The sequence below is a fragment of the Gossypium hirsutum genome, chromosome D10, assembly GCF_007990345.1.
Source record: "Gossypium hirsutum isolate 1008001.06 chromosome D10, Gossypium_hirsutum_v2.1, whole genome shotgun sequence".
Lineage (NCBI taxonomy): Eukaryota > Viridiplantae > Streptophyta > Magnoliopsida > Malvales > Malvaceae > Gossypium > Gossypium hirsutum.
The window spans coordinates 786467-800077 of record NC_053446.1 but is presented as its reverse complement, the minus strand read 5'-3'; the positions used below and the strand labels follow the sequence as shown (position 1 = coordinate 800077).

Here is a 13611-nt window from a genome sequence, read left to right as displayed (position 1 = left end):
TTGCTTGTGAATTTTATCATTCATTAGTGTGATCTTGAAGTTCTCAAATATAAGCTATGGCTGCTAATTATATTATATTATTATTTTGTTGCTAATTATATTTTACATATATACGTGTATATATGGTGTCTAAAATATTAGTCCAATATGGCGATTAATTATTAGTCCAATGTGGCGTCCAATTCGATAGATACGAATGCAAGTCTAAATAAATGTGCCAACTACATGAAATATTCAAGAATTTAAATTTTTAAAAGTCCTATATTTGATTTTCTTAATTTATCTTAGGATACTCTATCTTTGAAACTGAAAGAAAACAATGAAAAAAAAATTGAAAATATAAAAATATATTGTAAAATTATTTTAATGGTTTCTTAGGATTTACTCATTATACAATTGAAACTAGATAAATAAAATAAAATAAAAATATATTCTGTCATAAAATTTTAAAATTAAGAAATAATACTATACTCAAGATATGTTTGAAGGAGTGATTAAAAGTTAAATAATACGGCTTCATCTCCTTTCTTAAATTGTAGGGATAAAAAAAAAGGGTAAGATTGTATGTCATATTAAATATATATCTATACTACAATTTTTGTGTGTGTGTTTTTTTTTGGGTAAGAAGATGGAATAAAAATTATCAAGAACTCGAATTCTAACATCAAGTCAAATTTTTTTTTAGAGAGCCGAAATAAAATTTAAAGTTCTTGGAGAGCCAAAAGATAAAATTTTTAGGACTAAAATGACAATTATCACATTTGAACAAGGGGGACAAAACCTTGCATTAAGCTTGGTTGGTTGACAAGCTTCTTAAAAATTAAATATTAATACTTAAATTCTTATCTCTTATGTATTTATACTATTTATTAAGACTTTCAGTGAGTTGTTGTCAACCATCCGTCGGGTTCTAATTCAGTTAGGGAATTAACAACAAATCATTGTATTTGTAAAGCAAATTATATAATTACGTTGGCGTTTTCATCTTTTTATATTTTTATAATTCAACAAAAAATTATCCATAATGAAATTTGAACTATGGGCACCATGCATATAAAACTTTTTCATTTACCGTTTGAATTAAAGCGATTTTTTATTTTTATTTGAAACTTTAATAATTTATATCTATGTTCTAAATTTTTATATATTTGTGTATATTAATAATGTTGTTCATTAAATTAATATCACAAATTAACTCGGCACAAACTCAAAATTAATGATAAAATAATAATAAACAATTATATTCATTAATTTCGTTTTAAATACATAATTTCTACACATACACATGTGCAATAAGATTTCTAGTATATATATATTTTCAAATCCAAAAATTAATATAAATTTTAAATAATGGCGGGGCAGTCATAGTGAAGCCCTATATAAACGGAAATTAGAGAGAACTCTCTTCACCGCCATTGATTTTTTGAATTATACGAAATGGAGAAGAAAATAGCAGCTAGAAGATTTGAAGGTAAAGTCGCAATTGTGACTGCTTCAACTCAAGGAATCGGTTTCGGCATCGCACAGCGCCTTGCTTTGGAAGGTGCTTCAGTCGTCATCTCTTCTCGCAAGCAGGTTTTTTCAATTATTTCGCTGTTTAATAATTTCAAACTAATAATCGATTGTGATGTGATCTATTTATTGATTGAATTTTTTCGCTTGTTGTTTGATTTGTTTTGGATTTGATTATGGATGTTGATTGTGTTTTTGAATTGTGATTGTAGAAAAACGTGGATGAAGCAGTTGAAAAGCTTAAAGCTAAAGGAATACATGTTCTGGGAATCGTTTGTCATGTATCCGATGCACAGCAAAGGAAGAATCTAATAAACAAAACCATTGAGGTTAGTCAATGAAAAGCTTGAATTTTAATACCAATCGTTTAAAAGAAATGTTAATAAACTTGAGAACTTTGAGAATTTCCCTTTGATCTGTTCCGTTTGATAAGCTAATTTGACTGTGTCTTGCATCAGAGATGCACTCAACTATAATTGATCAAGTATTCTGAATTTTACTCCAGCTATTGGTACCGGGTAGATATTGTTCAGCGGTCAAATTTTGGTATTTGTCTCATTATTATGCTCAAATTTTTGATTTAGTCCTCGTACTTTTAATCTTGTATAATTTAATTCTCTACTTTTATAATATCATTAGTTAGTCCAAATAGTCTACCACTGTTAACTATTTTTGTTTGAATTCTGACTGAATTTTATTTGTTTTAGTTAAAAACACCGATTTCAACTCATTTTGTTGACATGATTTTTTTTTTGTGTGTGTTATGAGAGTATTCTTAAGCAAACACTACAAAAACATTTGAAGTTTGATTAATCAATTACATTATAAGAATAACTGAACCAAATAATGTCAAATTAAAGTAAAATTTGACCAATGTTAAGCAAGAACAAACTCTTTGAGATAAGAGATAATGTAAAATAAATTTAAACACCACAAATTCCAAGCCAGTCAACGGCTTGATGATCTCTTTTGTTGCCGATAAGATTGAATATGCAATTCTCTTGACAGCAGTGATGAATCCTTTGGTTAATTGGTATATATTATGCATAATATTGTATATGTTTTGGTTTCAGAAATATGGGAAAATAGACGTGATTGTATCAAATGCTGCTGTAAATCCAGTTAATGTGCCCATGTTGCAAACCAAAGAATCTATCCTCGACAAGCTGTGGGAGACAAACGTCAAAGCATCCATACTTCTTCTGCAGGTAAAATGAAGTGCTCACAAAAGAATATCAATAATGTTAACCAAGTATATCCCTTAATTGCAATAGAAACAAACAAGTAATATTTGGAAAGTTTGATGCATAGCCACTCTGTTTTCGTTTGTTATAATGCAGGATGCAGCTCCTCATTTGCAGAAAGGTTCATCTATTATTTTTGTTTCATCATATGGTGGTTATCATCCTCAGCCTTCAATGGCTATGTATGGGGTTACTAAGACTGCCCTTCTTGGTCTCACCAAGGTTGGCCTTTGTTTTATTTTTAAATGTTCTTTTACATGTATGTATGTATGTCCTTAGTGGTGTTGGGTTGATTCTTTGTTAGGCTCTGGCGGCTGAGATGGCCCCAAATGTTCGTGTGAATTGTATTGCTCCTGGTTTCGTACCAACTCGTTTTGCGGCATTCGTAACAGCGAATGAAGCCACGGTAAGTAGATGTAGTAGTTTGCTAAATTAATGGGTTTATTTCATTTAACGACCTCATACTATTGTCGAGTTTTTAAATTGTTTTTTCTAAATTTCAAAATGTTTTAATCGAATCATAAAATTATCAAATATTATATCAATCATGCCTTTTTGTTAACATAGTCGATAATTTAGGAGTTAAATGTCTGCGTGAATATGACATGGAGTATATTTACAACATGTAGATTAAATTGTAAATATGTGTATCTACCACATGAATAATTTGGATATGGCATGTTAAAAAGACAGTGTCAATAAAAATTAGAAGGTCTATTTCTTTGTTAACACATTAGATCAAACCTGTCAATGCAATAGGTACACACGCGTTTACAATTTGATCCATGTCATATTTGAGTTAGCATGTAACACCTAAGCCAATAATAGCTAATTTGATGGAAAGATCTAATTGATATGATATTGATACTTTAAGGGCTCAATTAGAATGCTTTCAAGTTTAGAGACTAATTTAAAATCTATATTATAATTTGAGGATGTTTGATGGAATTAACCTCTAAAATAATTTATTTAATTTAAATGGCAATTATTGCAGAAAAAGTCCTTTGAGGATAAGACATTACTGAAAAGGCTTGGCACACCGGAAGAAATAGCAGCAGCAACTGCTTTCTTGGCTTCGGATGATGCTTCTTATATGACTGGAGAAACCATAATTGTTGCAGGAGGAACCCCCTCTAGACTATAGACTATGTTTCTTCTTGGGGTCTAATAGCAGTTTTAGTCCCTCAAGTATGCTGAAATTTGATATTTAATCTTTCTACTTTAATTTGGTATTTTTATAATATTAATAACGGGTCTAAATTGGTAACATCATTATTTGTTGCCGTTGAAGTGATGATGTGAACCTTTATTAACATTATAAAAATGTAAGACCAATTTATATTAAGGCAAAAAGATTAAATTTCAAATTTCAGTATCGAAAAAGAATTAAAACCAAAATTAATCATTCTTGGCTACTTTGTGTTCGTACTTAGTTTCGATGTGATATGCTATTTATTTCCTATAGCAAAGACGGTTGCTTTGTTTTTAGCTAATGAAAATTTGTTATTAGTCTTTGTATTATGTGTAAGTTGTGGATTTAATCATAATATTTTCATTGGATAAGTTTTAGCCATTGTACTTTCGAATTGATCAATTTTAGCTTTTATACTTTTGAATTTTAGAATTTCAATTTAAATCTGGATAGTAGCTATTAGTCCAATATTATGCATAAAATTATAAATTTAGTCTATATTCTCCAATTCGATCATTTTTAGTCCTCATACTTTTTAAAATTTGAAAATTCACTCTTGTCAGAAACAACTGTCTTTAAATCTACTATGTAGCTTTTGTATGAATAATGTGTGAAAATAGTAAGCTAATATGACATTACAAATACTATGATATGTTTGCGTGTAAAACTTTGAAAATCTACAACTTAAAATAGTACAAGGATTAAGAATATAATTAAACATTTTTAGCTTTTCCTTTTTTCTTATTTTAAGATTAATTGTATCATATTTTTTAATTTTAAATATACAATATACTCATTTTTTTCAAAATTACAATTAATTAATTATATCAATACTTTCAATAGAAATCATTCACCAAACTAAATAATTCAATTCCTAACTAACAAATTTAATAAAAAAAATTTAGCAGTAGTAACTAACAAATTTAACAAAAAAAATTTAGCAGTAGTAACCTTAAACCTGAATTTTAAAATTTGAAAAATAGATAGACTAAATTACTACAATTAAAAGTATAGAGACTAAATTCTAATTTTTGAAAAGTATAGTAACTTACAGCATATTTTAACCTTTTTAATATTACATCCATTAAGTGTACCGCCTCAATTGAAGTTGATGAGACTATAGTAAACCAAGTGAAATGTCGAAGGAAGAGATGAAGATCGGTAGAAGATTTGAGGGCAAAGTCGCAATTGTGACGGCTTCTACTCAAGGCATCGGCTTCAGCATCGCCGAGCGTCTCGGGTTGGAAGGCGCCGCCGTCGTCGTTTCTTCTCGCAAACAGGTTTCCTTTTTTTCTTTTTCTTTTTTTTATCTTCTTTTTGTATTTTCTTTTTCCAGTAGTAATTAAAGTTTTAAATTAGCTCGTTCTTTGTGTTCCTTTTCTGAATATAAGGATGAAATGTTCGTAATTTTGGTTCTGGATGTAGAAAAATGTGGATGAAGCAGTTGAAAAGCTTAAAAATAAAGGAATTCAAGTGTTGGGAGTTGTTTGCCAGGTCTCAAATGCGCAACAAAGGAAAGATCTTATTAACAAGACTGTTGAGGTTAAATGTTTTGATTCAAATTTTATCATTTTTCTTCTGATATTGGAAATTTGCATTGTTTTTTGGCTCTCTAATTCTCTACTTGGTGCAAAAGAATTTTGTTAATCTCTAATGGTTAATCTCTAATGGTTAATGTTTAAATTTACAAAATAAAAAAGTGGTTACGAATCTTAATCGTGATTAACAAAGCTTAAAAGTAGTTTCTGATAGTAAAAGCAATGCTAAAGAAAGAGCTTTTAGAAAGTGATTTTCCAACCTAACTAGCAATGTTAGTCCTTATTGAAATCCTTACTTTTGGAAATGCAAATGAACTGAGTTTGTTTATCCATCAAGAATATATTTATACTACTTTATGCTAGTAACACACATATATATACTTTTTGAGTAATATGTTTAATGATGCTTTATCATGTGATGAGAGGGTTGCTGGTTTTTGGTTTCAGAAATATGGAAAAATAGATGTGGTTGTATCAAATGCTGCTGCAAATCCTACTGTCAGTCTATTGTTAGAAACACCAGAATCTGTCCTTGACAAAGTATGGGAAATAAACGTTAAAGCAAGTGTACTTCTTCTACAGGTAAGTGTTTTGGGTCTAGATCAATATTGGGAATTGAAACAACATATATGCTGCTGTAACTGTTTTGATTAGATTATTATTAGTGTTGCATTGTCTGGGTATTTTTCTGGTCCTGCATTAGGCACTCGCCTATATACCGTTGTTTGCCCAAATCAGTTCACTTGGTATGTGTTTAGCAAAATAAAGGTTTTTTGCCAGCAAAAGCAATGCTAAATAATGCCATTCAAAATACTTTTAGAGCTAGTTTAATGTTGTTAGATTAAAAAGTTCATTTGAAAAGCACCTAGTAGTTAGCTTTCGGGTTGGTAAAAGTACCTCAGAGGCCCTTGTATTAGGAGCCAGATTGCATTTTTCCCTCTCTATTAAAAAAAAGGTAAATTAGTTATTGTACATTTGATCAAAGAGCAAATTAGTCTTTTTTTTTTTTTTTTTAAGTTTCATCCATTTGTATTATTAAAAATTGGCATGCCTATGAAATAACCAGACAGTGTGACACATGCTGCCTTGTGTACATCATGCTGACGTACAAAGACCAGTTTTTAACAGCAGAAATGAATGGAATTTTTAACAAAATAACCGGCTTTAATCTAACATATAGGGACTCATTTGCCCATTTTTTAGTAGAGGAGGGCAAAATGCAATCTAACTCCTACTACAAGGGTTTCCATGTTTTTTTTTACCGTTATGGGTTTGGCTTTAAAAGCATGTTTACAAAGTGCTTTGGATAGCTCAACACACTCTTACAAAGTGCTATTTGAACCAAACTAAGAAACGGGCTATTAGGTGCTTTTCAAAAGCATTTTTTTCAACTGCAATAGCAATGCTAAACTGGTCATTGGTTACTTCTCCTAAATATATATATATTTGTTAAACTTTGACATGTGTGCAGAAGGGCTGTGACTTACTTGTATTAACTACCGCAGGAGGCAGCTCCTTACTTGCAGAAGGGTTCATCAGTTGTTCTTATTTCCTCAATTATGGGTTATCACCCTCAGATTGCTATGGCTATGTATGGGATAACTAAGACAGCTCTTCTTGGATTGACAAAGGTTAGTGTCTACCTATGGAAATTATATTTTCAAGAATTCGACAAACCATTAAGCCCTCCTATATTTTTTCGATCTTTTATATAAGCATTAGCTGAACATATTTTAGGCTCTGGCAAAGGAGATGGCACCTGATACCCGAGTAAATTGTGTTGCTCCTGGTTTGGTTCCTACCAACTTTGCAGCATTCCTAACAAAAGATGAGGTCCTGGTAAGTAATTAAAATATGTGAACATTGTAATGAGAGGCAGCCATGTCCTTGGGACTTAATTTAATGGCTTATATCACAATTTGATCTTAAATTATACTTGTTTTCTTGGTAAAAGTATCATAAAAGTCTCTGTACTAGGAGTCAAATTGTATTTGTTATCTCTACTAAAAAATGAGCAAATTAATCTCTCTTTTAGATTAAAAAGCAAATTGATCTTTTCTATTAAAAATTTTATCCATTTGTAATATACGGCTGAAGAATAGCTAGACAATAGCACATGGTATGCCACGTGTACCTTATGCTAATGTACAAGAACCAATTTTGAACAATAGAAACGTATGGAATGTTTAATGAAAGGAACAGTTAGCTTTTTGATATAACATGCAAGAATTAATTTGTCTATTTTTTGAGTAGAGGGGGCAAAATACAATTCAACTCTTAGTAGAGAAGCTTCTATAGTACTTTTACCTGTTTTCTCACTCTGGTATGGAGCTATTTTTGTCATAGTTTCCCCAAAAATAGAAGTTGCCAATAAAAACGTGAAATGTGGCACATTTTTATCGGATAAGGGTAATTTTTGGGAGTATGAAAATGATGGCAGGATGACAAAATTGTAACTTAAGCCTAATTTAAATGGGAATATAATATTGTTGCAGAGGAAGACGGCTGAGGAAAGCACATTACTTGGAAAACTTGGCACCCCGGGGGATATGGCTGCTGCAGCCTCTTTCTTGGCATCCGATGACGCTAGTTATATCACCGGAGAAACTCTTGTGATGGCTGGGGGAGCCCCCTCAAGACTTTAGTAAGTTTCTAAAGGTTAATATTACATTAACAGCAACAATGTAATATTCCATCAAAATTATTGCATTTGTTTTGATAAAAAACTTTTCGTAATGCAAGATTTGTGTCAATTTTATCCTTTACTTTTTAGTGACTTTGGTTCATTTCATCAATCTTACCATGCACAGCAGAACTTTTGTGCATACAATAAGGACATTAGCACATATAGGTTAAATTCTACTATTAATCCCTGTACTTTATAAAAGTTGTGAATTTAATCTTTATATTTTAATTTGATCATTTTTATTCTTATATTTTTTAAACCAAACTATATCTATTAAATTCGTTTAGTTCTGTTGTTTAATTCTATCATTTTCAAAATTTAATGCAGCAAATATATCATCATATTTTAATGCAACATCAGTTTATTATTTTTACATATTACTTACTATAAATTCATTATAAATCCACTAACTAATGAATTAATAATTGTTATCTATATCAAAACTAAAATTTCAAAATTAAAAAAGTATAGTGTTCGACTAAAGATACAATCATACACATAATACAACATTAATAATTAAATTATACCATATGGATTTAACTATTTGGGTCGAGATTAAATTTTCAAAATTCATATAGTACATGAACTAAAATTACTGATCAAATTAAAATACAAAGATTAAATTTACAAGTTTCACAAAATACAGGGACTAATAGCTAAATTTAACTGCAAATATATTATACACAGCTTGATAACAAGCTTTGCCTCTGTAATAATAGTAGCATACACACCATGTAGTTTATATCAACATTTGCACATCATCAATAGGAAATTAAACATGTAAAAACTATAGAAAAAAGATTACTTTTACAGGCTATAATTTACCTTGTCTAAAAGAAAACTAACTAGTTTTTTAACCCCTTAGGGTTACTCTCCAAGTGTGATGATTCAACCTTTTTGTATACTTAACAGTATTTTACTTGTGACCTATACCGGAAAATAGTATGAAAATGCATCGTTATCTACACCGGGACAACATCGGCATTCTGATTATCATCACATGTCAAAATAAGACCTTCGACGTACATTGGGAGAAGGCACCGAATCCATTGACAGCGTGTTGAGATCGGTTCTGATGGTGGAACGATCATGAGCACATTGTCATGGCGCTGGACGACTCCCATTACACTGACGGTACTCCCCTCTTTTATGTAACTGTGTCACAAAACATGTCGTCACAATCAGGGCTGAACAAGAAAATCCGAAAATTAATTCAAACCGATGTATTTGGATAGTTTATGGAATACGAGTTTAAAAATCACGGTCTAAAATTAAACCGAATTTTATTTTTATTTAATTGATAATTAATTTTAATATTTTATGATATAAAAGTAAATATTTTATATTTAAAATAGTGAATATAATTAAAAAATTACTGTTTTTAAAAATATTTATAAAAAAATACTTTTAAATTTTGTCAAATAATATTTTATATTCATATTGAAAAACCGATGTGCACAATTAAGGTTAAAGTACTTGATAGGTCCCTGTGTTTTAGGAACTATATCAAATTAATTCTTACATTATTAAATGAATCAATTTAGTTATTATACTAATAAAAGAAATTAAATAAGTCCAAATCGTAAAAGAGCTAACATTTAATGCATAAAAAATGTCATTAAAATTATTATTTTTCAATTGCAATTCAATTCCAAGCAAGAGATTTCATTTCCCGAAAGATAAAGAACTTTAAAAATATTAATTCTATTAAACAATAAATGATATTTTTTAAAGTTAATGTTAATTTTATTTCAATTCAGCCTTATTTGATTATTTTTAATAATATAGAAATTAAATCGATCCATTTAATAGTAGAGACTAATTTAATCAGGTCTCTACGATAGAGGAAGCTCTCAAGTACATTCACCGCACAATAAGACAACTTAAAAGTATAAGCACAACAGGAAATACATACCCCTCCTTTAGGCGCATTATACGGTCATCGCTCGACAGCTTGCGCTCTGCTAGCCAGCTTAAAAAGCTCGGAGATAAGTCCTTGTTTTCCTTTGTTATATCAACTACTGTAGCTGGTTCGACAAATGGAGCAACCTTAGCGCCATAACCTGCTTTCACTAATGCTCTCAATCCGGATTGGAAATCCGATATGTAGAAATCAGCAACGTAATTCTGTTCACAATAAAAATAACGGTTTAACAGACAATTTACGGACAGGTTCAATCTTGAAGATGTTTCTAATCTGAAACAAATACCTCGGAATAACTACATCCCCAAGAGAAGCAACGATGTTCAGGGTTCAAACTTTTCCCGCCCCATCCTTTATACTCGTAGAATTCTGTGGAAACATAAACACATCTAGCCACCTTCTGATAAGATGACTCCAAAGGAATGCTGCCACAGGTGACAACCTGCAACAAGCATTGTGATTTTATTAACTCTATTATAGCATAATCGATAAGAATTAACGACTTACGGGTCTACTAGGAAACTTTATAAGCATAAGCTTTGGGTTTCATTGTTAAAATCAAATAAGATAACCGGTTCAATTTGAAGAAGACAAAGTCCATGAGAACAAATCAATGCCATGTGGTAATGGTAGCCATAGATTTCCAATGAACAACACATGCAGTTCCCACACATTAAATGATGTACCCTACTAGTGGGTTTAGCATGTGAAGCATGCCTTCCCATGAGCCCAAGATCATGTGCACTAAATGTAACTTCTAAACGAATGGACATGAGTGATGGAAACTCAAAACCTATATTACTTGGACTCGAGTGTGGGTATCGAATATGGTTGGATTTCTCCAAGTTTTTCAATGTATTTGAAGGGAACTTAGAGGTCTTAACCCTATATTTGTCCCGGATATGATTATCGGATATGAGCACTTGAAGAAAAACAAAGAGTAAAAGTGACATAACCCAAAACTATATAGCTTACATGTTATGAATAGTAAATTAAATTGGTAAAAGTACCATGGAGGCCCCTATACTAAATATCAGATTACATTTTGTCCCTTCTACTCAAAAAATAAATTAATTAATTCTTGTACGTTAAATCGAAGGGTAAACTGGTCCTATTAAAAATTTCATTCATTTCTATCGTTAAAAACTGATCTTGTATGTCAATGTGATGTATACGTGGCATGTCACGTATCCCTGTCTGGTTATTCCGTCAGTCACGTTAGCTTTTAATAGTACAGATGGATAAATTTTTTTAACAGAAAAGACTAACATATTCTTTGAACTAACATATAGGGATTAATTTGTCCATTTTTTGAATATAGAGAGCAAATTTGACTCCTAGCACAAAAGCCTCCATGATATTTTTACCTAAATATGTCTAGAGAACAAAATTACCAACACTACATCAAATAGCTACAATTTCTTTTTGAACTACTAGCTATACTTGGTTCAGCATTAACTCTATTTAGAATGTAAGCTTATGCATTGCATATTACTTGAATATAAATCATATGAGAGATCACATGGTATGATGCATTGACAATAAGTACTATAATCACAAGGTATGATGCATTGACAACAAGTACTATAATCGCAAATCATATATTAAACCATAAAAGATTCAAATTATTTCTAGAAAAGAACATGTATTCAACACCATCCAGTGATTTATTTAAACTATAAAAACACTGTTGAGTGTAATGGCTAGTTACATTACATTCCCGAAAAATGAACTCTGATTCAAACATTGCATAGAATATTGTTGGGAAAAACATCTATAACCTTCAAAATGATTACACTTCGTGGACCATAAAATAGATATAGTGTAATTGGGTGTAATAGTATGTCACATTACAGTCTCAAGGAAGGAAATCTGATTTAAACCTTGCAGATAATATAGTTGAGAGAAACAATCATAACCCCTGAAAAAGATTATTCTCCGTGGACCGTAATGGACATAGAGCAATTGGATGTAATGGTAACTCACGTAATACTCTCGAGGAGTGAACTCAAGTTCAAACTTGTATTATAATATTGTAGAGAGAACCAATCATAACTTTGAAAAGATTACTCTTCGTGGACCGTAAAACGGACATAAAGCAATTGAGTGTAATAGTAAGTCAGACTACAACGATATTATCGAGAGAACCGATCATAACCCCCAAAAGATTACTCTTCATGAACAATAAAACAGACATGCAATTGACTGTAATGGTAAGTTATATTATGCTCTCACGGAGTGAACTCGAGTTCAAACTTGCAGTTGCAGATAATATCTTAGGGATAAACAACCATAAGCCCGAAAAAATTACTCTTCGTCCTAATGCAAATAGACATGCAAAAATAAACTTAAATATAAGGTAGTAAAAAATTTACCCCAGTAACCTTCACATATTGGCCATCAACAGCTCCTCTAAGCTCAGCATCTGGGTATTTCCTAATGAACCCCAACAAGCCTTTCCTTCCCCAAATGCAATTCCAAGCTAATCCCAGCCCCATTGGCACCACCACCGCATCGACAGCTCCAAGGACCAACACCTTTTTAATAGCCACCATAAGAAACGCTCCAACCAACAACCCCATAGCTACCACCACCATCACTACCCAAACCATAGCTTTAGACACCCGAAACCCATACTTCACCCCTTCCCGGAGATTCGTCATCGCCGGTCCGTACACCGATTTCCCCGACACAACACTCGTTTGCTCAGCCTGGCCGAGCTGCCCCGACCTCCTGGGACCCGAAGTGATGAGTCCAGTGGGCTGAAGCGGCAATGGCCCAGAAGATTTCCTGATCGGGCCTGAATTCGACCCAGATCGGATGGATCCACTGTTAGGCTGAGACGAAGACGAAGAACGTGAAGGTTGTGAAAACAATGACTGTTGCTTAGAGTTGGGGTTCGAATTGGAAAGACCACCACCGGTTGATGAACGATCAACCACTGCGATATCAAACATTTTGCCCAAATCTCCAGATTTTTTAACGTCACCGCCGGTGTACGGCACTGCCCTTGACGACATTGTCGGTTGCTTTTCTTTGAGCTGCTCCGGTCTCCCAGATACCAACAAGCCACTGCTTAGCTGGTGTGACACAGCCCGAGAACCCATTTGTTTCCTCTCCTTTTTTACTTACTATTTTCTATGAATTAAGCTTTACAATAACTATAAGGATTTTTGGAAAAAAGAAAAAAAGAAGAAGAGATGAAGAATTATTGAGCTTGTGGAGGTTGCAGGGAGTGGAATGTACTGTGGAAGAGAATGGTGGAATTAGAGTATATGGGGAATAGAAGAATGACGTAAATGTGTTAGATGAAATACGACAATGACATGTGTGTCCCCTTTGTCGTTCAAATGGCGGTGCTCTCCTCTCCACTTGTGTATATATGTATTGGAATAATTTTAGTTTGAGTCCCTTTATTATGGTATAATTTAACATTTAGTCTTTTTATTTTGGGTTAAATCATTTTTATGGGCACAACAATAGGTATACTAAAATTCATTTCTCTTTCTTTTCAT

General features: G+C 31.9%; 3 protein-coding genes across 3 annotated transcripts; 2 read left to right on the top strand and 1 right to left on the bottom strand.

Moving 5' to 3' along the window:
* Positions 1–1388: 1388 nt before the first annotated feature.
* LOC107930440 (tropinone reductase-like 3) lies at positions 1389–4316 on the top strand. Its single transcript, XM_016862111.2, has 6 exons — positions 1389–1575; positions 1725–1841; positions 2586–2720; positions 2853–2978; positions 3061–3162; positions 3751–4316. The coding sequence occupies exons 1-6, from the start codon at positions 1438–1440 to the stop codon at positions 3898–3900; spliced, it is 768 nt and encodes a 255-aa protein (XP_016717600.1). The 5' UTR covers positions 1389–1437; the 3' UTR covers positions 3901–4316.
* Positions 4317–5043: 727 nt separating this feature from the next.
* On the top strand, positions 5044–8251 carry LOC107930299 (tropinone reductase-like 3). The gene is made up of 6 exons (XM_016861921.2): positions 5044–5228; positions 5374–5490; positions 5934–6068; positions 6992–7117; positions 7224–7325; positions 7982–8251. The coding sequence occupies exons 1-6, from the start codon at positions 5085–5087 to the stop codon at positions 8129–8131; spliced, it is 774 nt and encodes a 257-aa protein (XP_016717410.2). The 5' UTR covers positions 5044–5084; the 3' UTR covers positions 8132–8251.
* Positions 8252–8829: 578 nt separating this feature from the next.
* Positions 8830–13414, bottom strand: LOC107930300 (uncharacterized membrane protein At1g16860). Its single transcript, XM_016861922.2, has 4 exons — positions 12472–13414; positions 10383–10538; positions 10088–10299; positions 8830–9327 (listed from the first exon to the last, which is right to left on the bottom strand). The coding sequence occupies exons 1-4, from the start codon at positions 13201–13203 to the stop codon at positions 9135–9137; spliced, it is 1293 nt and encodes a 430-aa protein (XP_016717411.1). The 5' UTR covers positions 13204–13414; the 3' UTR covers positions 8830–9134.
* Between the last annotated feature and the right edge of the window lie 197 nt (positions 13415–13611).

Coding starts and splice junctions, on each gene's coding strand:
- LOC107930299 (XM_016861921.2), top strand. CDS start 5,085: ATGTCGAAGGAAGAGATGAAGATCGGTAGAAGATTTGAGGGCAAAGTC. Junction 6,069..6,991: donor CAAGTGTACTTCTTCTACAG/GTAAGTGTTTTG, acceptor TAACTACCGCAG/GAGGCAGCTCCTTACTTGCA. Junction 7,326..7,981: donor TAACAAAAGATGAGGTCCTG/GTAAGTAATTAA, acceptor ATATTGTTGCAG/AGGAAGACGGCTGAGGAAAG.
- LOC107930300 (XM_016861922.2), bottom strand. CDS start 13,203: ATGGGTTCTCGGGCTGTGTCACACCAGCTAAGCAGTGGCTTGTTGGTA. Junction 10,300..10,382: donor GGGGATGTAGTTATTCCGAG/GTATTTGTTTCA, acceptor TATTGTGAACAG/AATTACGTTGCTGATTTCTA. Junction 9,328..10,087: donor ATAATGCGCCTAAAGGAGGG/GTATGTATTTCC, acceptor TTTGTGACACAG/TTACATAAAAGAGGGGAGTA.
- LOC107930440 (XM_016862111.2), top strand. CDS start 1,438: ATGGAGAAGAAAATAGCAGCTAGAAGATTTGAAGGTAAAGTCGCAATT. Junction 1,842..2,585: donor TAATAAACAAAACCATTGAG/GTTAGTCAATGA, acceptor TTTTGGTTTCAG/AAATATGGGAAAATAGACGT. Junction 2,721..2,852: donor CATCCATACTTCTTCTGCAG/GTAAAATGAAGT, acceptor GTTATAATGCAG/GATGCAGCTCCTCATTTGCA.